This window comes from Salvelinus alpinus, chromosome 14 (genome assembly GCF_045679555.1).
Source record: "Salvelinus alpinus chromosome 14, SLU_Salpinus.1, whole genome shotgun sequence".
Taxonomy (NCBI): domain Eukaryota; kingdom Metazoa; phylum Chordata; class Actinopteri; order Salmoniformes; family Salmonidae; genus Salvelinus; species Salvelinus alpinus.
In genome coordinates, this window is record NC_092099.1 from 10,409,552 (window position 1) to 10,436,918 (window position 27,367).

A 27,367-nucleotide genomic window follows, 5' to 3' on the forward strand; every position below is an offset into this window, starting at 1 on the left:
CATCAAACTCATCAAACCATTCAGGTCACTCGTGCCCTGTGGATGGGGGCATCCAGCATTTTTATACGTGATCTTAAGCATGATTGGATGTTAATTGCATAATTAAATCAGGAACTACACCTGTGTGGAGATACCTGCTTTCAATACACTTTGTATCCCTCCTTTACTCAAGTGTTTCCATTATTTTGGCAGTTACCCGTATTTCATAGACGACATATCAGCGGCCTTTGTTCCAAATATCTTTGTGGTGATGCATTGTCACACCAAAACAACAATATGACCAATAATTATTCCGAATTTTTGGACATTGTATGTCAGTGATATTACACAATGGCTTGACAGAAACAATGTTTCTGCTTTTGCCAACTCTCTTGTTGCTGTCTTGACAAAAAGTTTGGCAAATTAAAAGTGATGCGTTGTTGAATGCCGAAGCAGTCCACCCAATCATGCAGAAATGTGAGGTAATTACTGTAGTAGTACATAGTTTTACAGTTTGCCTGTTACAACTGTTCAATCAGATTATAATGGTATTCAGTTTCAGGTGAAGATAAACCATTTTGAGATGAATTATTTTCCAAGTAGGAAAACAATCATAAAACAGAAGTCTGCGGTGCAAAAGGTCTGCCACAGGTCTGCGTATTTCTGAACTCTACACTGTGATTGGTTAGTGCTTATCACGATTGCAGTTACCAATGAAATCTTGAAAATATAATTAGTTTGACCACAGACTGCAGAATAACCCGACAGAATATGTAATCTTGACTATAATTGTAACGGCAGCCTTCCTCCTCTTCGTCTGAAGAGGAGGTGTAGCAGGGATCGGACCAAAACGCAGCGTAGTTAGTGTCCATCATGTTTTAATAATAACAAAAACGTGAACACTACAAAAATACAAAATAACAAATGTGGCAAAACCGAAACAGTCCTATCTGGAGCAATGAACACAAAGACAGAAGACCCACAAACCCCAACACAAAACAAGCTACCTAAATATGGTTCCCAATCAGAGACAATGACTAACACCTGCCTCTGATTGAGAACCATATCAGGTCATACATAGAAACGGACAAACTAGACACACAACATAGAATGCCCACCCAGCTCACGTCCTGACCAACACTAAAACAAAGAAAACACAAAAGAACTATGGTCAGAACGTGACAATAATCATCAATTTGTGACTGAGATTGCCTGAACAAAACGTGATAGTGTTATTGGTGTTGATGTGGGTTCTGTTTAGGCCACTCAGGGCGTTTTTCAGCAGAACAAATGGTGAAACGCATAAGAAATACAGTATCTTGCTGCGTTTTGTAAACAGAGATCTACAGTGCATTCGGAAAGTATTCAGACCCCTTGACCTTTTCCACATGTTGTTACATTACAGCCTTATCCTAAAATTGATTAAATTGTTTTCCCCCCCTCATCAATCTACACATAATATCCCATAATGACAAAGCAAAAACAGGGTGTTAGACATTTTTGCAAAAAATAATAATAATACTGAAATAGCACATTTCAATAAGTATTCAGACCCTTTACTCTGTACTTTGTTGAAGGACATTTGGTAGTGATTGCAGCCTCAAGTCTTCTTGGGTATGACACTGCAAGCTTGGCACACCTGTATTTGGGGAGTTTCTCCCATTCTTCTCTGCAGATCTTCTCAAGCTCTGTCAGGTGAGATGGGGATTGTCGCTGCACAGCTATTTTCAGGTCTCTCCAGAGATGTTTGATCAGGTTCAAGTCCGGGCTCTGGCTGGGCCACTCAAGGACATTCAGAGACTTGTCCAGAAAACACTCCTAAGATGTCTTGGCGGTGTGTTTAAGTTTGTTGTCCTGTGGAAGGTGAACCTTTGCCCCAGTCTGAGGTCCTGGAGATAGGTTTCCATCAAGGATATTTCTGTACGTTGCTCTGTTCATCTTTCCCTCGATCCCTGCCGCTGAAAAACATCCCCACAACATAATGCTGCCACCACCAGCTTCACCATAGGGATGGTGCCAGGTTACCTCCAGACGTGACACTTTTCATTCAGACCAAAGAGTTAAATCTTGGTTTCATCAGACCAGAGAATCTTGCTTCTTATGGTCTGAGATTCCTTTAGTTGCCAAAAGGCAGACTCCAAGTGGGCTGTCATGTGCCTTTTACTGAGGAGTGGCTTCCGTCTGGCCACTCTACCATAAAGGCCTGATTGGTGGAGTGCTGCAGAGATGGTTGTCCCATTTCCACAGAGGAACTCTGGAGCTCTGTCAGAGTGACCATTAGGCTCTTGGTCACCTCCCTGACAAAGGCCCTTCTTCCCCAATTGCTCAGTTTGGCCGGGTGGCAAGCTCTAGGAGCTCTAGAGTCATGGTGGTTCCAAACTTCTTCCATTTAAGAATGTTAGAGGCCATTGTGTTCTTGGGGACCTTCAATGCTGCATAATTTTTTTTTGTGCCCTTCTCCAGATTTGCACCTCGACACAATCCTGTCTTGGACCTCTACAGACAATTCATTCGACCTCATGGCTTGGTTTTTTCTCTGACATGCACGGTCAACTATGGGACTTTATTTAGACGTGTGTGCCTTTCCAAATCATGTCCAATTAATTTAATTTACCACAGGTGGACTCCAATCAAGTTGTAGAAACATCTCAAGGATGACCAATGGAAAAAGAATGCACCTGAGCTCAATTTCGAGTCTCATAGCAAAGGGTCTGAATACTTATGTAAATAAGGTATTTGTTATTTTTTCTAAAAACCTGTTTTCGCTTTCTCAATATGGGGTATTGTGTGTAGATTGATGAGGAAAACAATTAATTTAATACATTTTATAATAAGGCTGTAACTAAACAAAATGTGGGAAAAGTGAAGGGGTCTGAATACTTTCCGAATGCGCTGTATAATGCTTCTTAATGTAATTTCTGCTCGGCATCAGACTAATTTTGTGCTTCAGTTGCACTTCTCCACTCGGATGAGAATTCATAAACAGGCATTCTATCAACAGTCAGCGCTCTGACTGATGTGTAGCTACTTTTCTCTGGTGAAATGCAAGATTAACTTCAAGCAAAACATTGGGAAATGTAGCTAGCACCATTCTTTCTATCATAAACATATGTTGGCCATGCATAGTTTTTGCAAAAAAGGCCTTGCCACTGTAAGAATTTACTTGTGTTGCACTTCTGTTGTCAGCTGATGAAAATGAAGCTATTTTCTTACGAATGTGTTGCACTAATGTATTTTCTGTGAAGGATCACTCTAGTTAAGCAAAAAAAAAATACTGTTGACATTCTATATAAAACACAGGTGAAATGGTTTTAAACGCAGATTTTTTGATGATCAGTGTTTTGAAAATACGACCCCTGCGATATAGCCAACTGATATGGGAAGCTGGTTTAATGACTGATATTAGATTATGTAACAGAGACAGTAATATTATTATCTCCTATCACCCTTCCTTGTGCATATCCATTTATAGGTTTTAGCCCCAAATAAAGATTGACCAACTTTATGCACACATGCATAGAAAATAAACAGGCAGTGCTGCTTCAAGCATTGCCCTCCATATAGCCTACTTGCATATGCTACACAAAATGACCATTTGTGTAAGTTATGCCACAAGCAATGGATTATCCATCATTTATTATCTTAGTGTTTTTATATGTATTTTTCACTTTTCTTCCTGACAGGTAAGCAAATAGATAGGCTCCTGTGCATTTATTTATCTGGGGTAGTCCACATCTGTAACATTTGCCACTGGTTTCGCGTGAGTCCTGGGATACATAAAAGCAATAAAAAACAGTCACTATGTATGTGTATCTAACTATCTGCAACTATAAACATTTGTATCCCTCTCCCAATATATGCAGTTATTATAAGCTGGGTGGTTTGAGCCCTGAATTCTGATTGGCTGAAAGCCATGGTATATCAGACGTATACCACTGGGTATGACAAAATATTTAGTTGTACTGCTCTAATTACATTGGTAACCAGTTTATAATAGCAATAAGGCTCCTCGGGGGTTTGTGATATATGGCCAATATACCACGGCTAAGGGCTATGTCCAGGCACTCCGCGTTGCGTGTTATGAACAGCGCTTAGCCGTGGTATATTGGCCATATACCAAACCTCCTCTGGCCTTATTGCTTAATTATATAATTAATATTGTTGTAACAACCACCTAAATCATGGATCCTGTCAGATCTTTTGCAACAATGTATCAATAATTGTCCACAAGGGCTTTGTTTTGAATGCATTTACATCAATGATTTATATATGCATCATCACGCTGTGCTCGAGTCGTCGACTGGACTGTGCCGTGTGCTTCTGGCTGCTCACTGTATGCAGAGATACTTTTGAGGAGATGGTAAACTCCATTGGAATCGTATTACCGCCTATTGTGTACGTTGCCCAACTATGGCAATGCGCGATGCATTCTGGACGCTATCTCAAAAAAAATCTAACATTTGCATGAATTTCGTCAACAAGAATCACAACATTTCAAGTATTTTCCAAGACGGTAGATACGTTACTTGCTATCTGTAATATTGTATAGCTTTGGAATCGTGACATTGCGTACTTTCGCGGAAAATAGGCACGTTTCTCGACTCATACCCTGACTTTGAGAAGGAATTTTGTGACGATTAGTTTAGCAACCATGTGACGCAACATGACAACGTGAACACGATTGGTCGGCAGTCTGCTGGGTGTCCATTCAATGCCAAATGGTATTCCTATCTCCACCTTTCTGTAATATCTCTGCTGTAGATATATTGACAGGAGACCGCGGGGACAAAAACACTGTAGGCAGTGCAGAAAGGACGAGAGAAGGCTGCTGGAGCCGTCCAGAAGATTTTATTGTTTTGCATTTTAACTAACAAGGCTTTTCGGCAAACATATATCTTTCCAACTTCAGCTACAGTGATAGCTAAGTTTGGAAAGGAGAAAGGGGAGTTTTGGAGTGCGTTTATCGAAAATTCAATGCACCGAGTATCGCCTGCATCGAAAGCCTGTACAAAGGGAAATAAATATTGACTAAATTATTTTGAGAAAAAATATTACAAATGGATAACGCGGGACCTAAGAAACGTTATTGTGGTAGGTCAATTTTATATTTTCAGTGCTTTTAAAAGGACTCATTCAAATGGAATATTTGATTAAGTATTGATAACTGCCGATCTATTGACCATAGTTGTTCTGATATCAACAAGAATCTCAAACATCATTTCCCTTGCAGAATCTGTCCAATCGTTCTTCACATCACCAACGTTCCTTATTTACCTTGGACATGCCCTCTCCACATGGGTATGTGAATCAAAAGTAGCCAATACAAAATGTCACAACCATTGTAAACCATTAATTTAAAATAATGTTTAGGGAGGCTATCACCCTAATTACTCATCATAGGTGGAGGGTCATTTGACAAAATCTTATAGCTTATTTGTGTTTTAGAATAGGTACACACGTAGGGAATATATATAGGCTATTTCCCATCTCTTTGGGTACATTTTGCTTGGGGATTTTTATTTTTTTTGATCAAGTCCAATGGCACATCAGTGGACACATGGATGGTTCCATATAATGTGCGATGGTCTATACAATATTTATTATGTCAGGGTATTTCTAAATCAGGTAATTGCATTATTAAGGTCATGTTTCTTTTGTGTACAGTTCTTGACAGTAGACCATTATACATTTATATAGGATAGCTTTATATAGGCTCGATAGTAGGCTAGGATCATGTTTCTGCAAGCATTATCCATATACTGTAGCCCTACTGTGCAGTACATTTTAACAGCTGGTTGCAACCTGGTCTCAGAGCATTTCTTTTTATTCTGTACATAAATCCAAGACACTCCATTTAGTATAATATGTTACGTTTCGTATGGTGTGTATTCATTTGTGGTAGTCCAGCACCCATTTCATATGATATGTTGCAAATTACAATTCATATTATATGTTACGGATTAGAAAAATGTACAATGTTACAAATTTGCCAAACATACTATATGGTATTAATTTGGAAAACGTATGATATGTTACGAATTCTAGATAGATGGCTAACGTTAGCTAGCTGGCTAACGTTAGCTAGGTTAGTGGTTAAGGTTAGAGTTAAGTTTAGGAGTTAGGTGAAAGGGTTTAAAGGGTTAAGGTTAGGGGAAGGGTTATCTAAAAGGGTTAGGGTTAGCTAACATGCTAAGTAGTTACAAAGTAACAAAAAAAGTAGTAAGTAGTTGAAAAGTTGCCTGTGATGAGATTCTAACTCACAACCTTTGGGTTGCTAGACATTCACATTATACACCCACCCATCCTACTTTTTTGGGTGCCTAAGTAACCAGCTGTCTGATGTAACCATACCAAACGTAACATATCATAATAACTTTAGTGTGCCAGATTGACATTTTCTATGTTACGTCTAAGCTATGAAACCAGGTTGCTGGTTGAAACAACAATGTAACATGCATGTATTTGTAGGGAGATCGTATGTGGAATTTCGCTGTAGCTGTATTTCTGGTGGTGCTGTATGGCAACAGCCTCCTGCTCACGGCTGTGTACGGACTGGTGGTGGCAGGGTCAGTCCTGCTGCTCGGAGCCATTATCGGTGACTGGGTGGATAAAAACCCCAGACTCAAAGGTATGTAGCCATAAGTAGGCCTACTCTACAGTCAGTGTTTCTGAACAGAACTGAATACACAGAACATGAATAAGCAATATACAGTCTCAAAACATTAGTAAATCGTTAATTTTGTTTGGGATTAGAACTTTTGGTCTTGGTGATTTACTCAGAAATCAATTGTTTATGACCAACAATGCTTGTCCTCTAATTTGATAGTGGCCCAGACTTCACTGGTTGTCCAGAACTGTGCCGTCATTCTGTGTGGGATCCTCTTGATGGTGGTTTTCCAGTTCAAAGAACAGCTCGCAGAGTTATATAATGGATGGGTTCTGGTAAGATTCCATTGCCTCAACTCTCTCATACTGTCATTTTAAACTTAGAATTGAATGGTTATGCATTTACCCATTTGATAAGTACAACGTGACCTTCGTCTAATATGATCTATAATTTAAAACAACCTTTACATATCAGTTCAGCCTCTGGACAGCAGCCTAGGCTACACATTGAATAATGTCTGAAAGCTTTCTTCACTGTGGCTTTGAAATGAGCTACATCAGTATTTTACACTCAGACCTCAAGTTCACTCAATTACCTCACATTTGAAACAGAAAAAACTTTGGACAGGGTCTTGCCTGAGTAGCGATCAAGGGAAAATTGTTTAATTCTTAAGATTACACAAAGATTTGCCAGGAAACATGTTTGGCTTCTTGAAGGGGCTCGTTCTTTTGGTTGAATGTGTAGATCGGGTCCAAATGAGCAGATTTAAATTACATTGTACAGCAAGACTTTGTCCCATGGAAGAAATGCTGTGCCTTGTTTTTTGTTAATAAAATAAGACTGTTGCAATAGCGAGTGTTACAATCTGCTGGCTACTACACTATCAGGATCATGAAAGTGTCTCTAACGTGGTGTATTGTGGGACAAGTCGTGTTTTTGTGAAGGGGCCCTTGGTTTTTGAGAGAGGTGGTTGCTGTAAGTTCTCTGGTATGTGTGTTTCTGGAGATGGGGGAGAAACAGAAGATTGAGTGTCTTGTTCATGACTGTGTAGTCAGCAGATTTCCTCTAGGGCTGTCATGTGAGGTCTCGAAATGCTGCCTAACCAGTTGAGCCAATCCATCTGTATTCCTCTGGCCAGAACAGCTGCAAACATAATATACACAACAAAAAACAGCAGGCCTGTTTGTTTCACTCTTACACTGGCTGATGGCTGTTAAGCATTGTAGTGTTAGCGGTTTCTAGATTAAATGTGCTAAGCTGAACAATAGTCGTTTTTTCTCGTTGTTGTCGTGTAAGTGCTAGCTAGACACGAAGAAGTCCACAGGGGCCGACAAACTGGAGCTGGCTCTGCTTACCAGCGCAGCTCCCCTCATCGCTGGCTCAATAACCCATATTTGAAATTGTTATATTGATTTCGGGAAATGTTCCAAAAGTATGGAAGGCTGCTTATGTGCTGCCGCTCCAAAGGGTGGGGACACTGGTGTTCTTGATAATTATCGTCCCATATCTAGGCTTTGGCTACGATTCTTTAATCTTTGGTAAGTGTACAACTTTGTTCCTTTTATCTGAGAATTGTATTCTGAATGTACATCAAATCAGGCCACAGTACTATTACTGCAACCACATTAGTTGTAAATTATATTGTCAATGTTTTAGATGCCCAAATTAATTGTGCTGCCCTGTTTGTGGACTTGTCAAAAGGCTTTTAACATAGTTGATCATTCTATTTTATTGAACAAGTCCTGGGCACTGAAGCCTGCATGTGGTTTCAGAACTCTCTCAGTAATAGAACTAAGGCTATTGTGACCAAGTTTCAAATCTGGATTACTTTAAGTGCATGAAGGGGTACCCCAGGGTTTGATTTTGGAGACACTATTGTTTACGCTGTATGTAAATTACATTGAAAATACTGTGAAAAATAGTAATACATTTTTATGTTGATACAGTATTGTACTCTATTGCACAATCTGTAAATCAAGCCTTTTCACATTTGCAATCTGATTTCCAAGCACTACAGCAATCACTCCTGGATCTTAAATTAGTACTCAATGCAAACAAAACAAAATACATGCCATTTTCTAGGTCCCATAACTTGGACTTAAGTGGCCTTGAAAGTACTAGCCTGAACAGAACACAAATTGAATGAGTTCCCTCTTATAAATATCTTGGTATCTGCCTAGATGATAAGTTGGCATTTTTAAAACACGTTACTGAGCTGGTAAAGAAGTTGAAGATCAAAATGTGATTATTTTCACTCCGGGCTCCAGAGTGGCGCAGCGGTCTAAGGCACTGCATCTGTGCTTCAGGCTGCACTACAGACACCCTGGTTCGAATCCAGGCTGTACCACATCCTGCCATGATTGGGAGTCCCATAGGGCGGCGCACAATTGGCTCAGCGTTGGCCGGGTTTGGCCGGGGTAGGCCGTCATTGTAAATAAGAATTTGTTCTTAACCGACTTGCCTAGTTAAATAAAAAGGTTAAATAAAAGAGAAAGAGCATGTGTAATCTTTTGATAATAGGAAGGAAGTTGTCTAGGCCATTTACTGTATGTTTGTTTTAGATTATGGGGACATAATCTACATGCACGCAGCAGCTTCCACACTTAAACCTCTAGATGCTGTTTTCTATTGTACCCTTAGATTTATCAAAAGGTGGGTTGGGTCTCTGTATGTAAGAGAGCAGCATTCCCTTTGTTTATTTGCAAAGCGCTCCTGTAGAAACTTCCGATGTTTCTGACACTCGTACTGCATTTTATTGTTTTGACCTTGACAAGAGCACAGGATTGCATAGTGCTAGAGGGTCCAAAGGTGGCTTCTGATTTAGGTAGAGATGCTTATAGTTTTTATGCTCCACAGATGTGGAATATGTTGCAAGGGAGGCTTGAATGCCCTTAAGAGACTTTAGAGCAATAGTGGGGGATGTTCTAAGTGAAGATATATATTTTTTTTAATGATCATATTTTGCATTCAAGTGTGTGTTTTGTATTGTGCAGGGCTCATTTGAAAGAGACTTTGTCTCCATGACACCCTGTTAAAATAAAGATGAACACATTTTAAAAAAGAAAGTAAGATCACATGTTGAGGCCAAAAATATCACACTGGAAACTTTGTCCCTGTTTCGATTTTTCAAAAGTAAATTTATAAAGTAAACTTGTATGTTTTGATTTTTACCTAAGCGATCAATAATGTATTGTTTTTTTGGTTTTCAGACATGCTGCTATATCTTGGTCATCTCCATAGCCAACATTGCTAACTTGGCCAGTACTGCCATGTCCATTACCATCCAGAGAGACTGGGTGGTGGTTGTGGCTGGACAGGACAGCAGCAAGCTGGCAGGTCAGTCTCCATGGGAAACCATCCCAAATCGATTGGCCTCATGACCTGGCATTTATCTCCTTGCAGTGGCGTGACTTTGAACCCAACCAAAGCAAATCACTAATTGTTATTTTAGAACTTCCCCAGTTTCACCTTGGTTTACAAACGCTATCAAACAGATTAACACAGTAAAAATGCAACACTTCCGAACATCTAATCTCAAATTATTTTTTTCACAAGCCATAAAGACCCACAGTTCACAAATAACCAGAGCTGGGTGCTACAGTTTGCTTATCAGCACCATTGAAGTAATTTAACCTTCAGGAAATCTATAAAAATCCCTGTCATATGAATTTGCTTTTCCTGTGGACAATGGACAATAAAATTATTCTGCGCTTCTTCAATAGACATGAATGCCACAGTACGGATCATCGACCAGCTAACAAACATCCTGGCGCCTATGTTGGTGGGCCAGATCATGGCTTTCTGCTCCAACTTTATTGGCTGCGGCTTCATCGCCGGCTGGAACCTGTGCTCTATGTGCTTGGAGTACTGTCTGCTGTGGAAAGTCTACCAGAAATGTCCAGCACTGGCCATGAAGGCTGGCAAGAAAGAAGACTACCAGGAACTGAAACGACTGAACTCCCCAAAAGGTATGTTCTAGTCCTCCAGTTCTCTGAAACATCAATGAACATCACTGATAGATATCATGTCTTAACATCAGTGTTCTTGGGAAATATTGCAAAAAAAAAAAAAAAAAGTCACCAAAATAGATATGTTTTTGAAAGAAAGACTAAATGCTGAGATGTGGGCCCGTATCAACAAAGCGTCTCAGTGTAGGAGTGCTGAGCTAGGATCAGTTTTGCCTTATAGATCACAATGAATGTCTTGATTGAAGCTCAATATTCAATTAAAATCTCCCTACCATCATATCTAAGCCAATGTGACACCAATGTCTATGAAACTTTGCAAATCAACTTGGCGATACAAAACACAACCCCCACCTCTCATCATAAGCAGTCCGGTCGTTACCGAGAATCACATACCGGATATAACAGGGTCCTTAACATTAGGGAAAAAAATAACATTTCTTGCCCCGACCTAGCTCAATATCTATCTAGGCGTCAGATAAGAACGAGACTACAGTGTCCATAAAGTGATCATTAGACTTGATCATCACCTTTCGGACTGAATATGTTTGTAGGGGCAACAGTTTTGATTACATTTATAATTTAAAAATATATATAATAAATAAATAAATAGCTCACGTGCTCATTTCTGTCCATTAAGAACCAACAATGCCCTACCCTTTTGTAGCATTTCTGACAATGCCAACATCTTTTTTAGTCGACGCTCAGTGTTCTAACACCTGGTCTGTTGCTCGGCAACAACACAGCTGCTTGCACCAGGGTGCCAATCATAAGTATTTGAACAAACCAAGGCTACTGTAGATGGCTAGCCTAATGTTGGCATTCAAGTGGAGGTTAATCAATACAGTGGCTTGCGAAAGTATTCACCACCCCTTGGCATTTTTCCTATTTTGTTGCCTTACAGCCTGTAATTAAAATTGATTTTTGGGGGGTTTGTATCATTTGATTTACACAACATGTCTACCACTCTGAAGATGCAAAATATTTTTTCTTGTGAAACAAACAAGAAATAAGACAAAAAAAACTTGAGCGTGCATAACTATTCACCACCCCAAAGTCAATACTTTGTAGAGACACCTTTTTCAGCAATTACAGCTGCAAGTCTCTTGGGGTATGTCTCTATAAGCTTGGCACATCTAGCCACTGGAATTTTCCCCCCATTCTTCAAGGCAAAACTGCTCCAGCTGCAAGTTGGATGGGTTCCGCTGGTGTACAGCAATCTTTAAGTCATACCACAGATTCTCCATTGGATTGAGGTCTGGGCTTTGACTAGGCCATTCCAAGACATTTAAATGTTTCCCCTTAAACCACTTGACTGTTGCTTTAGCAGTATGCGTCGGGTCATTGTCCTGCTGGAAGGTGAACCTCCGTCCCAGTCTCAAATCTCTGGAAGACTGAAACAGGTTTCCCTCAAGAATTTCCCTGTATTTAACACCATCCATCATTCCTTCAATTCTGACCTGTTTCCCAGTCCCTGCCGATGGAAAACCATCCCCAGAGCATGATGCTGCCACCACCATGCTTCACTGTGGGGATGAGGTTCTCGGGGGGATGAGAGGTGTTGGGTTTGCACCAGACATAGCGTTTTCCTTGATTGCCAAAAAGTCCCACATGCCTTTTGGCGAACACCAAACGTGTTTGCTTATTTCTTTCTTTAAGCAATGGCTTTTCTTCTGGCCACTCTTCCATAAAGTCCAGCTCTGTGGAATGTACGGCTTAAAGTGGTCCTATGGACAGATACTCCAATCTCCGCTTTGCCGCTCCTTCAGCTCTATCTTTGGTCTCTTTGTTGCCTCTCTGATTAATGCCCTCCTTGCCTGGTCCGTGAGTTTTGGTGGGTGGCCCTCTCTTGGCAGGTTTGTTCTGGTGTCATATTCTTTCCATTTTTTAATAATGGATTTAACGGTGCTCTGTGGGATGTTCAAAGTTTCAGATATTTTTTTAATAACCCAACCCTGATCTGTACTTCTCCACAACTTTGTCCCTGACCTGTTTGGAGAGCTCCTTGGTCTTCATGGTGCCGATTGCTTGGTGGTGCCCCATGCTTAGTGGTGTTGCAGACATCGCGGTCTTTCAGAACAAGTTTGTGTGTGTGTATATATATATATATATACTGCTCAAAAAAATAAAGGGAACACTAAAATAACACATCCTAGATCTGAATGAATGAAATATTCTTATTAAATACTTTTCTTTACATAGTTGAATGTGCTGACAACAAAATCACACAAAGATTATCAATGGAAATCAAATTTATCAACCCATGGGGGTCTGGATTTGGAGTCACACTCAAAATTAAAGTGGAAAACCACACTACAGGCTGATCCAACTTTGATGTAATGTCCTTAAAACAAGTCAAAATGAGGCTCAGTAGTGTGTGTGGCATGCTCCTGATGAGGTGGCGGATGGTCTCCTGAGGGATCTCCTCCCAGACCTGGACTAAAGCATCCGCCAACTCCTGGACAGTCTGTGGTGCAACGTGGCGTTGGTGGATGGAGCGAGACATGATGTCCCAGATGTGCTCAATTGGATTCAGGTCTGGGGAACGGGCGGGCCAGTCCATAGCATCAATGCCTTCCTCTTGCAGGAACTGCTGACACACTCCAGCCACATGAGGTCTAGCATTGTCTTGCATTAGGAGGAACCCAGGGCCAACCGCACCAGCATATGGTCTCACAAGGGGTCTGAGGATCTCATCTCGGTACCTAATGGCAGTCAGGCTACCTCTGGCGAGCCCATGGAGGGCTGTGCGGCCAGCTAAAGAAATGCCACCCCACACCATGACTGACCCACCGCCAAACCGGTCATGCTGGAGGATGATGCAGGCAGCAGAACGTTCTCCACGGCGTCTCCAGACTGTCACATGTGCTCAGTGTGAACCTGCTTTCATCTGTGAAGAGCACAGGGCGCCAGTGGCGAATTTGCCAATCTTGGTGTTCTCTGGCAAATGCCAAACGTCCTGCACGGTGTTGGGCTGTAAGCACAACCCCCACCTGTGGACGTCGGGCCCTCATACCACCCTCATGGAGTCTGTTTCTGACCGTTTGAGCAGACACATGCACATTTGTGGCCTGCTGGAGGTCATTTTGCAGGGCTCTGGCAGTGCTCCTCCTGCTCCTTCTTGCACAAAGGCAGAGGTAGCGGTCCTGCTGCTGGGTTGTTGCCCTCCTACGGCCTCCTCCACGTCTCCTGATGTACTGGCCTGTCTCCTGGTAGCGCCTCCATGCTCTGGACACTACGCTGACAGACACAGCAAACCTTCTTGCCACAGCTCACATTGATGTGCCATCCTGGATGAGCTGCACTACCTGAGCCACTTGTGTGGGTTGTAGACTCCGTCTCATGCTACCACTAGAGTGAAAGCACCGCCAGCATTCAAAAGTGACCAAAACATCAGCCAGGAAGCATAGGAACTGAGAAGTGGTCTGTGGTCACCACCTGCAGAACCACTCCTTTATTGGGGGTGTCTTGCTAATTGCCTATAATTTCCACCTGTTGTCTATTCCATTTGCACAACAGCATGTGAAATGTATTGTCAATCAGTGTTGCTTCCTAAGTGGACAGTTTGATTTCACAGAAGTGTGATTGACTTGGAGTTACATTGTGTTGTTTAAGTGTTCCCTTTATTTTTTTGAGCAGTGTATATATACACACACACACACACACATACATACATATACATATATACATACACTGAGATCATGTGACACTTAAATAAAGTCCACCTATGTGTAATCTAACTAATTATGGGACTTCTGAAGGTAATTGGTTACACCAGATCTTATTTAGGGGCTTCATAGCAAAGGGGGTGAATACATATGCACGCACCACTTGTCTGTAGAATATTGTTATAACTTCTTATGGCTGCAATCCCGGTAACGGGATGATATGACAACAGCCAGTGGAAGTGCAGGGCGCCAAATTCAAAAACCAGAAATCTCATAATTAAAATTCCTCAGACATACATGTGTCTTATACCATTTTAAAAGGTAATCTTGTTAATCCCACCAAAGTGTCCGATTTCAAATATGCTTTTCAGTGAAAGCACTACAAACGATTATGTTAGGTCACACCAAACCACAATAAGCACAGCCATTTTTCCAGCGAAAGATAGCACTCACAAAAAGCAGAAATAGAGATAAAATTAATACTAACCTTTGATCACTAACCTTTGATGATCTTCATCAGATGACACTCATAGGACTTCATGTTACACAATACATGTATGTTTTGTTTGATAAAGTTCATATTTATATAAAAAAAATCTGAGTTTACATTGGCGCGTTACATTCACTAGTTCCAAAAACATCAAGTGATTTTGCATAGCCACATCGTTTCAACAGAAATACTCATCATAAATGTAGATGATAATACAAGTTATACACATGGAATTATAGATATACCTCTCCTTAATGCAACCGCTGTGTCAGATTTCAAAAACTTTACGGAAAAAGCAAACCATGCAATAATCTGAGACGGAGCTCAGAACAATAGCCAAATTAGCCGCCATGTTGGAGTCAACAGAAACCAGATATTACATGATAAATATTCCCTTACCTTTGACGATCTTTATCAGAATGCACTCCCAGGAATCCTAGTTCCACAATAAATCGTTGATTTGTTCGATAATGTCCATTACTTATGTCCAAGTAGCTACTTTTGCTTGCATGTGTAGTACACGTTTCCAAACGCTCGCGCAGATGCAGGCAAACGTCGGACGAAAACTTAAAAAAGTTATTACAAGTCGAATAAACTGGTCAAACTAAGTAGATAATCAATCTTCAGGATGTTGTTATCATATATATCCAATAACGTTCCAACCGGAACATTCCTTCTGTCTGTAGAAGTTATGGAACGCAAGGCGATATCATGAGGATTGTGCGTGACCAGGAACTGGCAATCTGCCAGACCACTGACTCATTCCCCTCTCATCCGGCCCCACAACACAGTATAAACTTCATTCAACGTTCTACCAACTGTTGACATCTAGTGGAAGGGGTAGGAAGTGCAAACAGATCCATATATTACAGGGAATTGAATAGGCGATGAGTTTAGCATCGACCAGCCTCAGAATTTCCACTTCCTGTTTGGATTTTTTCTCAGGTTTTTGCCTGCCATATGAGTTCTGTTATACTCACAGACATAATTCAAACAGTTTTAGAAATTTCAGAGTGTTTTCTATCCAATACTAATAATAATATGCATATATTAGTAACTGGGACTGAGGAGCAGGCCGTTTACTCTGGGCACCTTTCATCCAAGCTACTCAATACTGCCCCTGCAGCCATAAGTTATTAAAAAATATATATATCTTCACCTATTTGGACTATTTTGTGTATATCCATTACATGAAATCCAAATAAAAACCAATTTAAATTATAGGTTGTAATGCAACAAAATAGGAAAAACGGCAAGGGGGATGAATACTTTTGCATTTTTGTAAATGTAAACAGATTTTTTTAGCTAGCTAAGATTAGGTTGCTTGTCCAAAGTCCAGCATCTAGCCTCTACAGCTAGCAAACACCAGTCAGCTGAACGCTAGCTAGACAATGAACAGGCAAAGAAAGGTAGCTAGCCAATTTTTTTTGTAGCTAGCTAACATAGTTATCTAGCCAGCTGTAGGTCTTCTCAAACTCTCAGGTTGGAAGGGGTGTATCGCTGCACAGCTATTTTCAGGTCTCTCCAGAGATGTTTGATCAGGTTCAAGTCCGGGCTCTGGCTGTGCCACTCAAGGACATTCAGAGACAATGCCCGCAGCCACTCCTGCGTTGTCTTGGCTGTGTGCTTAGGGTCGTTGTCATGTTGGAGGTGACCCTTCGCCACAGTCTGAGGTCCTGAGCAGGTTTTCATCAAGGATCTCCCTGTACTTTGCTCCGTTCATCTTTCCCTAGATCCTGACTAGTCTCCCAGTCCCTGCCACTGAAAAACATCTCCACAGCCTGATGCTGCCACCATCACCATGCTTCGCAGTAGGGATGGTGCCAGGTTTGGCACCAGGCCAAATAATTAAATATTGGTTTCATCAGACCAGATAATCTTGTTTCTCATTGTCCAAGCGGGCTGTTATGTGGCTTTTACTGAGGAGTGGCTTCCATCTGGCCACTCTACCATAAAGGCCTGATTGGTGGAGTGCTGCAGAGATGGAAGAACATTCCAGAATGACAATCATCTCCACAGAGGAACTCTGGAGCTCTGTCAAAGTGACCATTGGTTTCTCGGTCACCTCCCTGACCAAGGCCCTTCTCTCCCGATCGCACAGTTTGGCCAGGCGGACAGCTTTAGGAAGAGTCTTGGTGGTTCCTAAAATTCTTCCATTTAAGAATGGAGGCCACTATGTTCTTGGGGACCTTCAATGCTGCAGAAATGTTTTGGACAATTCCTTCGACCTCATTGCTTAGTTTTTGCTCTGACATGCACTGTCAACTGTGGGACCTTATATAGACATGTGTGCCTTTCCAAACCTTATCCAATCAATTGAATTTACCACAGGCGGACTCCAATCCAGTTGTAGAAACATCAAGGATGATCAATGGAAACAGGATGCACCTGAGCACAATTAAAGAGTCTGAATACTTTATCAGTTATTTTTTATAAATTTGCAAAAATATCTAAACCTGTTTTCGCTTCGTCATCATGGGGTATTGTTAGTAATTGATACATTTATTTTTATTTTTATCCACTTTAGATTAAGGGCTGCAACAAAATGTGGAATAAGTGAAGGGGTCTGAATACTTTCCGAAGGCACTGTATATCTTTTTTTTGCATGTTTTGCGTGTTATTTTGGCATTAATACGTGTCACATCAGTTTGCAAACAACGTAAAAAAATCATTGAGTTAATAAAGCCGCATACAACTAAGGTCCCTTTTTTGCTTTCTTAAGGTAGCTCCAAAATGCATGCGTTTCAGCGTAGCACAGTGCTGTCTGTGATGGTGGGGCAGCCAGCAGAAAATACGGAGCATAGGGGTTGGTAATGTTCTCTAGTTGCGCCGTGATTGGCTCAGTGTTCTGTCAGTCACGGGGACACCACATCACCTCAAAATCTATGGGTAGAGCTTAAATTCAAGCCCCTTGGGTGCTGATATAGAGTTACATTAGAAGTGCCCACCCAAGAAGGCTCAAGGTCATTGGCCATAGATACAATTACGTCAAATCACATATCTACAGTAGCTTTGATTGGTTTGACAATGTCAACATCATACTTTCAAAATCTTAGCTAGCAGTAATCATCATGAATGAAGTCGACAATCTCCTGGCAAATCGTTTTCAATCCTTGTCATGTGGAGAGAAATTATAGGTAAAACGTATCAGTGCTCATCGGCCATTGGACATAAACATTACACAAGTTGGAAATCGCAAATGAGTGAAACAATGAGAGGTTTGGAAGGAATCAGTGGCTAACTTCAAGCATTGCAAAGTAATCACTAGCCTGCTATTCAGTGGAGTGGGTGTGTGGTCCAAGTCTGGGTTTATGAATCTCTTTTCCAAGCTTAAAAGGATAAACATTCAACATTGGCCATGATGTCAATCCAGCATGATTTCTGCCGCGCTCAAAACAACTGGAAACTCGTAACTGGGAAATCGGACTCGCTGCTCACGGTAATTTGCATTGTTAGTGCTAGCTAGTCAATGAGATGCATCACTTATGTTTACTACCGAACTAGCTAGTTAGGTAGCCAACGTTACATCATCCAGACTGTACCACAACTCTGTTGATAATATATCCAAGCAACATTCTTCACAAAACTTAGCAAGCTAGCTAAGTAGGTTCAAAGCCAATGCCAAACTTGGGGAAGCTAGCTACCCAACAATGCATGCAAAGGGCATTGCAAAACTAGCTAAGGCTACTCCATAGACCAAGTTATGGTAAGACGAGGTAGACAGATTTCAGACAGGACAAACACTTCAGTTAGCTATGCTACTTTTCCTCGACTAAGAACAACCAAGAACACTACACAAACCATAGGCAAGAAAACAAATAGCTTTGTAAACAGTAAGCTAGCTATGTTGAACCGCATATAGTTGATGGTTGAACCCCAGACGCACATGTAAACAGAACCTCCGTTCAGTTGTGCACTACACGTGTGGAAATGCATGCTTGCATCAGACAACTTATCAGACTCGACTGACCGCATCGCTGTTTCACACATGTCAAATAAATTCCAGCTCCGGCATACACTCCCTCTCTTGCCATTATTATAATCCACATTTGTGCTGACTGATCAACAGTGTCAAGTTACTTTTCAGTGTGTTCCCAGAAAAGTCACTATCCACAGGTAAAAAGTAGTCAGGGGGTGCAAGTGCTGTACCCGGTGCACCCAGGTAAAACTACATCAGAATAATTTCTTGCTTGTGTCCTGCTGCGTGCAGTCAAAAGACAATGAAATGCTTGCTAACTTGGTTAGCTATGTCATTAAATTGAGTGTTTTCAACAAATCAACTGTTTTAAACTGTCTTTTTACAAAGCAAGAGAAACTTTCAATCAGTACTGAGTGAATGAACAAAATAATTTTGGAACAAACGATTCGACTGTCCATTTTTTAAATGGTCTGTCGAAGTCAATATGTTAAGACTAGGGTTCATAGTGTAATGGTTTTTCGTAGCAGTAGGTTAGGATAATTAGGCTAAGGGTTAGCGGAAAATGCTCTCCTAACCTGCTATAAAAAGTAACTTGTATCGAAGTGCGGTGGTTTTAGGGAGTCCTGTCCGTGGACAATGAAATCAAGGCCAGTGCAGACCGCACCAAAAAAAGATGTCGTAGGTTCCCTTTGTGGGAAGTAAAAAACAAGTAAAAAACTGGAGTGGGGTCTGGAAGGCTCTCCCTCAGTCATCCAATTTATTCAGTACTTTGAGAGTCACTTACAGGAACTGGTATGTGCTTATAATGTAAAGCAGCTGTCGATATTCACCCCCACTCCCCTTTTAAAGGGAGAATCCATACGTTTAGCATAAATGCAAATAGACAATAGCCAGGGCCCGGTTTCCCGATAGCGATGGAACTTAAGCTTAAGAGCGTTTAACAATCCATCGTTTCTATAAACGGCCAAAGAACTTGCATGCATTTCCCAAAACACCACGTAGGGAGAACTTTCAACAAGTGTGTAAGAGCATGTCAATATCCTAATAGGATCGAAAGAAAGGCTGTGCTGCTCTCAGATCAGCGTTCTCCATTCAAACGGATCAGCTCCTGGAGAAAAATGATCACCTATGGCTGCAAATAATTAGGCGGCTTATTCCAATGCTTAGGCTATGCACTGAATATTTAGGCTATGCACACGAATGACACATTGTGAATGTTAAGCCTACAAATCCATGAAATTAAGACAAATTAGATGGCTTACAATTAGCAAAATATAACTCAATTGAACATGAAATTGATTTCAATATATATATATATATATATATATATAGGCCTATGTACTCATTTATTGCTCATTTTAAGGCAGTCATGTTTTTTTTCTTTTTACCCTTTGCTGGTTTATAACAATTGCAAAGACATTGGCAACTTTGTACTGTAGTAAGCTTCGTTCTGAAGTTATCGGTGGTCATAGAGATAGATAAACACCTTGATTCTATGTTTAGCTGAGAATCTTGTGTGTATAAAGTGACACAAGGGCAAAAAAAAGCATCCAACAACCCAGTTAGCTGTTCAATGAGTGGTCAGAGGCCATCTGTAAATAAGCGTTTAAGTGCAATTTCAGTAACGATCGGAGATTTAACGATGCGCCTACAAAGGTTCTGATGATGAACTTAGCCTTAAGATGCTTTTTGGAAACCGGGCCCTAAATTGAGACACATTTCATTTTACATTTTAAGTGCAAATTACATTTTTGAAAGACCTTTTGCATGTGGAAATGTTGTAGAAATGTTGTATAATCACCGTGAGAGAAGTAGGGATTGGTCTTAAAGAAATTCATGAGCAGCACAATGCCTACTCCACCCATGCTCTACCAAGGTTTTCCAGCCCGCAGCTTTGACCTATTACAGTAGCTATGTTGCTCTATTGTACTTCAAATAATGCGTATGCAGGTTGCTTAAGATTCAAATGGACAGATCCTAGGTCAGCACTCCTGCTGAGACACTGTGGATACGGGCCCTGATCTGTGTACAGTTGTGTGGCCCAAAAACTCATGTCTATCTGCTCTTCTTCCTGTGGTCTGCAGAGCTAGAGAACGGCCAGGGCCCAGTGGAGGGCTCCCAGCTCATGAACGAGACTGCTGTCGTCAAGGCTGACTCTCCCAGGAAGACTGGCTGCTGCTACCAGATGGCGGAGCCCCTACGCACCATCCGCGATGGCTGGGTGGCCTACTACAACCAGTCCATCTTCTTCGCTGGCATGTCACTAGCTTTCCTCTACATGACAGTGCTGGGCTTTGACTGCATTACAACAGGCTACGCCTACATGCAGGGCCTCAATGGCTCTGTGCTCAGCCTGCTGATGGGCGCCTCAGCCGTGTCGGGCATCTGTGGCACGGTGGCCTTTACCTGGGTTCGCAAGAGCTGTGGCCTGATCCGCACAGGCTTCATCTCGGGTGTGGTGCAGCTCTCCTGCCTAATGCTGTGCGTGGCGTCGGTCTTCGCACCGGGCAGCCCCTTTGACCTCAGTGTCTCGCCATTCCAGGACATCTATAGCCACCTGACTGGGAAGAGCAGCGCCCTCCCGGAGGCCGCCTACCCGGCTAGCGTGCTAACCATCGATGGTCAGGGTATGCTGGTTAACAGTTCGACCGTGCCGCCCACCGAGGAACTACCGCCTCTGCAGTCCTACATGTCAGTCAGCCTGCTGTTTTCTGGGGTCATTGCTGCTAGAATTGGTGAGTTACTCGAAAGTCCACATTGGGAAAAGCGCTCAATGAGTGCTACTATGTTAAGTTACGCTGGCACAGAAGTTCATTGTTTGAGGAAGTCTAAAACAATGCATCATTGCGTAGCGCATTAACTTTGTTGTATAAGGCAGGGGTTCCCAAACTTTGAGGCGGGGACCCCTTTTGTGATAGCAAATTCATCAGGGACCCCCTCAAAATCAGAACACAACTCCCATCTTTAGAGTGCGATAAAAATAGCATACAAAGAGTTTTACTATGACTGCTGCAGTGCATGCATGGCTGGACTAACCAAGTCTCGGGCCCTGGGAAATAAAATTTGAAAGACCCCCTCTTCCCAGCGGAGAAAATGGTGCAATTTTGCAGCTAATTTCCTGCAACTCTACACATTTTGCCATGGGGTAGAAAGAACGTTTTGCAGTTTTAAAGCTTAAAATTACAGTGCATACATGTTCAAAACAAAAAAAAGGAAATACAAGAAGTACTGAGTTGAAAATGGAGTAACTGTGGATCCCTGTGAGCCTCCCAGGCCATCCTTCTAAGGGTAAATTGTAGATTAATATTACATTGTATTGCACCCTATAAACTTCTTCCACAGACCCCACATTTGGTTATTCTGTTTTTGCTAGAAATATTTATGTATTTAAAAATGAAAAATAAGAAATTGAGATCAGACCTCTCCAGCTTAGGAACCACTGGTATAAGGCAGCAGCCACCACTTGGCGGGAAGTCGGCTCCAGATCCGGTGTTAATGTCACCATAGAGAAATATTGCCAGCCTTTGATGCCAATATAGTCTGATAATTAGTAAATCATTCTGATTCTTTTTTTCTATTGCTTTTATGTGGCCGTAAAAATGCCATTCTGAATGACTGCTGTGCCGTCATCCCCTCTGCAGGTCTATGGTCCTTTGACTTAACCGTGACCCAGCTCATCCAAGAGAATGTGATCGAGTCGGAGAGGGGACTGATCAACGGCGTCCAGAACTCCATGAACTACCTCCTAGACCTTCTGCATTTCATTATGGTGATTCTGGCGCCCAACCCAGAGGCCTTCGGCCTGCTCGTCATCCTCTCCGTCTCATTCGTGGCCATGGGCCACATAATGTACTTCAGGTTTGCCTTTAAGAGCCTCGGGCGGCGCCTCTTCCTCTGCTTCTCTCCAGAGCAGCAGACTCAGGCCCTCCCCGACTCTCCCTCCTCGCTTCCCACCACGGTGTAACCCATTAAAGAGACTCTTTCCCTGCTTACAGCTCCGCCTGCAGTACACAAATACTCCCTTCTCCTCCAGCCCCCTAGCCATCAACCTAAACATGCTTGTGGCCCCGGCAGGACTAATGTATTTACTTCTGCGCCTTACCCTAGCAGGTGCTGTCCTTTGTCATTGTAGATAGCATTTGCCGTTCGCTGAGGGAGAAGGGTAGTGCGGCCGCAGACATAGAGAAGGAGTCTCAGACAAACAACCCAGATCATAAGTGTCACAAAAAACCACTTCCCTACTTCCAATATTTAAATGTAGCCGTCTTGTCATGCATTCAGCTTAAAAGCTAAACTAAGGTGGAAAATTGCAGGTATTGCCACTTGCAGTTACTACGGTTACAGCTGGGTACTGCTCAAGTATGTGCTAGTGCTGTTTGCATCTCATTACAGCTCTGCATCAGCCGTGGGATTCTTATATCCGCTTTCAAGCCATTTGTTTCTCAGTAGTTTATTGGTGCTATAAATCATTCATGCTAGCATTTCAGTTATTTCAGCTTTAGTAATTAATTCTTTAGATCGGTTCTTGCTCATTTCTCTTTAATACATGGTTATAAGGGTTATGCAAATATATTTATTCAAGGAGCGCAAATACTTATGTTTATCTATACATGGAGTGTACAATACATTAGGAACACCTGCTCTTTCTATGACGGACTGACCAGGTGAACATTACGATCCTTATTGGTGACAACTGTTAAATCCACTTCGAAGACAGGTTAAAGAAGGATTTTAAGCCATGAGATAGAGACATGGATTGTGTGTGTGCCATGGATGGTGAATAGGCAAGACAAAATATTTAAGTTCCTTTGAACGGGGTATTGTAGTAGATGCCAGGTGCACCGGTTTGAGTGTGTCAAGAACTGCAACGCTGCTGGGTTTTTCACGCTCAACAATTTCCCGTGTGTATCAAGAATGGTCCACCACCCAAAGGACAGCCAGCCAACTTGACAACTGTGGGAAGCACTGGAGTCAACATGGGCCAGCATCCCTGGGGAACGCTTGACACATTGTATAGTCCATGCACCAACTAATTGAGGCTGTTCTGAGGGCAAAAAGGGGTGCAACTCAATATTAGGTAGGTATTGCTAATGTTTTGTACACTCAGGTGTATATTCTCAATGTATCATCACTATTGTCTTTCTCACCCATGGTGGTGCTAATGTACTAGCTCTAGCAACAGCTGGAAAACTGTGCATTCACATTAACAACGCTCTCAATTACCAAAGTGGACCTTCTTATATAGCTTAAAGGAAATGAGGGGAAAACCGATTTGTTACATTTGTTTGAGCATTCCAAATAATTATTTGATGTGAAGTGACAGTGAAACTTGTATAAGCTCATTAACGCTATTGTGTACACTTACGATCTCGACCCCCCTCCCCCCCGCCGCAATTCTCTTAACTATAGCATAACAATGTAAACTACTAGTTATTTGTCATGATTGATTTCTACAGCACCTTCAGAAAGTATTCACACACCTTGTCTTTTTCCACATTATGTGTTACAGCCTGATTTTAAACTGAGATTGTGTTCCTAGCCTACACACAATACCCCATATCGTCAGTGGAATTGTTTCACATTTTTACAAATTAAAAATGAAAAGCTGAAATGTCTTGAGTCAATAAGAATTCAACCCCTTTGTTATGGCACACCTAGATAAGTTCAGGAGTAAAAATGTGCTTAACAAGTCACATGGACTCACTGTGTACAATGAGTTTAACATGATTTTTTTAAATGACTAACTCACCTCTGTACCCCACACATACAGATAATTTTAAGGTCCCTCAGTCGAGCAGTGAATATCAAACAGATTCAACCACAAAGACCAGCAAGGTTTTCCAATGCCTCAAAGAAGGGCACCTATTGGCAAAAATGTAAAGAAAAGCAGACGTTGAATATCCCTTTGAGCATGGTGAAGTTATTAATTACACTTTGGATGGTGTATCAATACACGCAGTCACTACAAAGATACAGGCGTCCTTCATAACTCAGTTGCCGGAGTGGAAGGAAACCGATCGGGGATTTCAGCATGAGGCCAATGGTGACTTTAAAACTACTAGTTTAAATGGCTGTGATAGGACAAAACTGAGGATGGATCAACAGCAATACGAACAAAATTGACAGTGAAAAGGAAGCCTGTACTGAATAAAATATATTCCTAAACATGCATCCCGTTTCAAACAAGATACTGCCAGAAAATGTGCCAAAGCAATTCCCTTTTTGTCCTGAATACAAAAAGTTGTTTGGGGGTAAATCCAATACAACACATTAAAGTACCACTCTCCATATTTTCAAGCATAGTAGTGGCTGCATCATGTTATGGGTATGCTTGTAATAGTTAAGAACTGGATAGTACAAAAAAGAAACGGAATGGAGCCAAACACAGGCAAAATCAGTGGAAAACCTGGTTGTCCGCTTTCCAACATACACTGGGAGATGAATTCACCTTTCAGCAGAACAATAACCGAAAACACAAGGCCAAATCTACAATGGAATTGCTTACCAAGAAGACAGTGAATGTGGCCGAGTTACAGTTGACATATCTAATTGAAAATCAAAATGGCAAGACCTGAAAATGGTTGTCTTGCAATGATCAACAACCAATTTGACAAAGCTTGAAGAATTTTGAAAATAATAAAAATGGGCAAATGTTGCACAATCCAGGTGTGGAAAGCTTAGACTTACCCAGAAAAACTCACAGCTGTAATCGCTGCCAAAGGTGCTTCTACAAAGTATTGACACAGGGGTATGAATACTTATGGAAACTAGATATCTATATATATACTTTTAATTTTGTCATTGTGTGGTATTGTGTAGATGGCGGAGAGAAAAAAAGTAATACATTTTGAATTCAGGCTGTAACAATGTAGAATAAGTCAAGGGGTATGAATACTTTAAGTGATTGTACTATGTCCATAATAATGGCTGAGCTCCTGCCTCCCCACTTTGAGGTTAACTGAAGGACTTTTAGTTTCCTGGCAGGACCATGATACCGAGCCATCATTACGCTAAGCTCTGCCACAAAACGCACACACACAGCGCAATTGTAAACCCAGACACTGGGTGAGCATGAAAAACCGTACCACCTTTTTCCTGTGGGCGGATTTCAAAATCCCTCCCAAGTTTACCTGTGATTTTCCCCTCTTCCCCCCTTAGTCTAGCAGACCTCCCCACCCCGTGTTCACTTGCCAGAGTAGAAAGTCAGCATCTTCAGGTTGTCTCAGCTGGCCAAGGACTGCCATTACACCAACCAGGTGGTTGCCAGGCAGAACTGTAGGTTTGGAGCTCTTGGAGCTCTCCAACACCACTAAAAGGTTTGCAGAAGCCTTTTTTTTTTAAATGTGGTTTGACTCACTAATACTCACATGTTCACAATAGACTATGGTTATTACCTCTGCCCATGAAAACCATGGCTGAGATTTTGTAATGAAAATATTAGGATTGGTGCAGAGTATAGCCATGGCACTATAAGAGAACAGTGAGGCCTTTCTTTACATCTGCCTACAAGAGCCTTTTAATACACCGCCCAGAGCTAGAGTCGGACAGAACTGCGGGTTTGTGGAACTGCAGCTGGTGTTCTGTAGAGAAATGCCAGGAACTGAGCTCTATGTTGATGTTTGGCATGGGTTACCCCTCAAATGGAAAGTAAGCACATTCTCCAGAAAATGTGTTTAACATTTATTCAGGAATACTTCAGACAAGGCAATTTTATATTTTTCATATAACAATCGCCGTCAATTGATATATACTATTTGATACACTGTACTGGATGTACATTTTTTGTAGTTGAACATTGTCAGATTGTTGTCTTTAAATGTTGGTCTGGTTTTTAAATGTTTTTATATAAGTGTTAACTTCTCAATTAGCAAATATATGTTTTCTGAACGATTTGTGAAATTTCTCTGCCTCGTGTTTACAAGCAATGCTCTCATGCATAATAGTAATGGGATTTTTTTGTTGATAGTTACAGATCACAGTATAATTTTTTTTTGCTACCGTTTGTAGTGTACACTAGCGCTGGTCGGCTGTACCTGCACCAAAACCCCGATATTTTTCATTCTATAGCATCTTTTTAAAACAGCGAGCCAACATGTTTTCAGGACTTATTTCCCTGACAGATCAAAACGAGTTGTTTTCTCATGCTCTCGTCTCTCTGCAGCAGACATAGTGAGCCATTTGTTTGGAACATCAAATCTCAATACATATAGAATCATGAGAATCGCAATACATATCGTATCGGCACTGAAGTATCGTGATATCATAAGGTTCCTAGCAATTCCCAGCCCTAATGCATAAACCAAGAAAATCATGAGTACACTGTTCCAATGGACCATAATATGTACTGTCCATAATCTCCCATCATTGTTAAATACAGAAAAAGCATCGTTAGATAATCTGTTTAAAACAAAATATTGAATCATTGTGAAATCATTATGTAATCACAGCTTTCAACATTCGAGGAGTAAATTGAGATGTTTGTATGCAATAATTACATCACACTCCATTGAAGTGGAGGACGGTTATACAGCTTGTATTGCATGAGTTCTGAAATAAATAAAAAAAGTCTTTACACTCTGTCTCGTTAGTGTTTTATGTTATCACAGGAACCAATTCATTGTACTGTATAAGAAGACTGCAGCCATTTTAAGAGGCCCCCTCAGTCAGTTCCTAGTCCCAGTTCTCTAGCTCTGGCCAGGCCGCCACTGTGCAGGTTCACATTCCACTGGGGTTTGTCCC

At 41.4% G+C, this 27,367-nt stretch overlaps 1 protein-coding gene across 1 annotated transcript; it reads left to right on the top strand.

The window, feature by feature from the left end:
- The first annotated feature begins 4,753 nt into the window (after positions 1-4,753).
- Positions 4,754-27,202, top strand: slc40a1 (solute carrier family 40 member 1). The gene is made up of 8 exons (XM_071340379.1): positions 4,754-5,070; positions 5,210-5,277; positions 6,448-6,607; positions 6,806-6,921; positions 9,796-9,922; positions 10,309-10,554; positions 20,713-21,363; positions 22,270-27,202. Exons 1-8 carry the CDS (start codon positions 5,037-5,039, stop codon positions 22,590-22,592), a joined length of 1,725 nt encoding a protein of 574 aa, XP_071196480.1. The 5' UTR covers positions 4,754-5,036; the 3' UTR covers positions 22,593-27,202.
- The last annotated feature ends 165 nt before the right edge of the window (positions 27,203-27,367 follow it).

What these genes read in the sequence shown, in the direction of transcription:
- slc40a1 (XM_071340379.1), top strand. Translation starts at nt 5,037, where the DNA reads ATGGATAACGCGGGACCTAAGAAACGTTATTGTG. An exon ending in GGACAGCAGCAAGCTGGCAG is followed by an intron (nt 9,923 to 10,308) that starts GTCAGTCTCCAT and finishes CTTCTTCAATAG; the next exon opens with ACATGAATGCCACAGTACGG. An exon ending in GGTCATTGCTGCTAGAATTG is followed by an intron (nt 21,364 to 22,269) that starts GTGAGTTACTCG and finishes TCCCCTCTGCAG; the next exon opens with GTCTATGGTCCTTTGACTTA.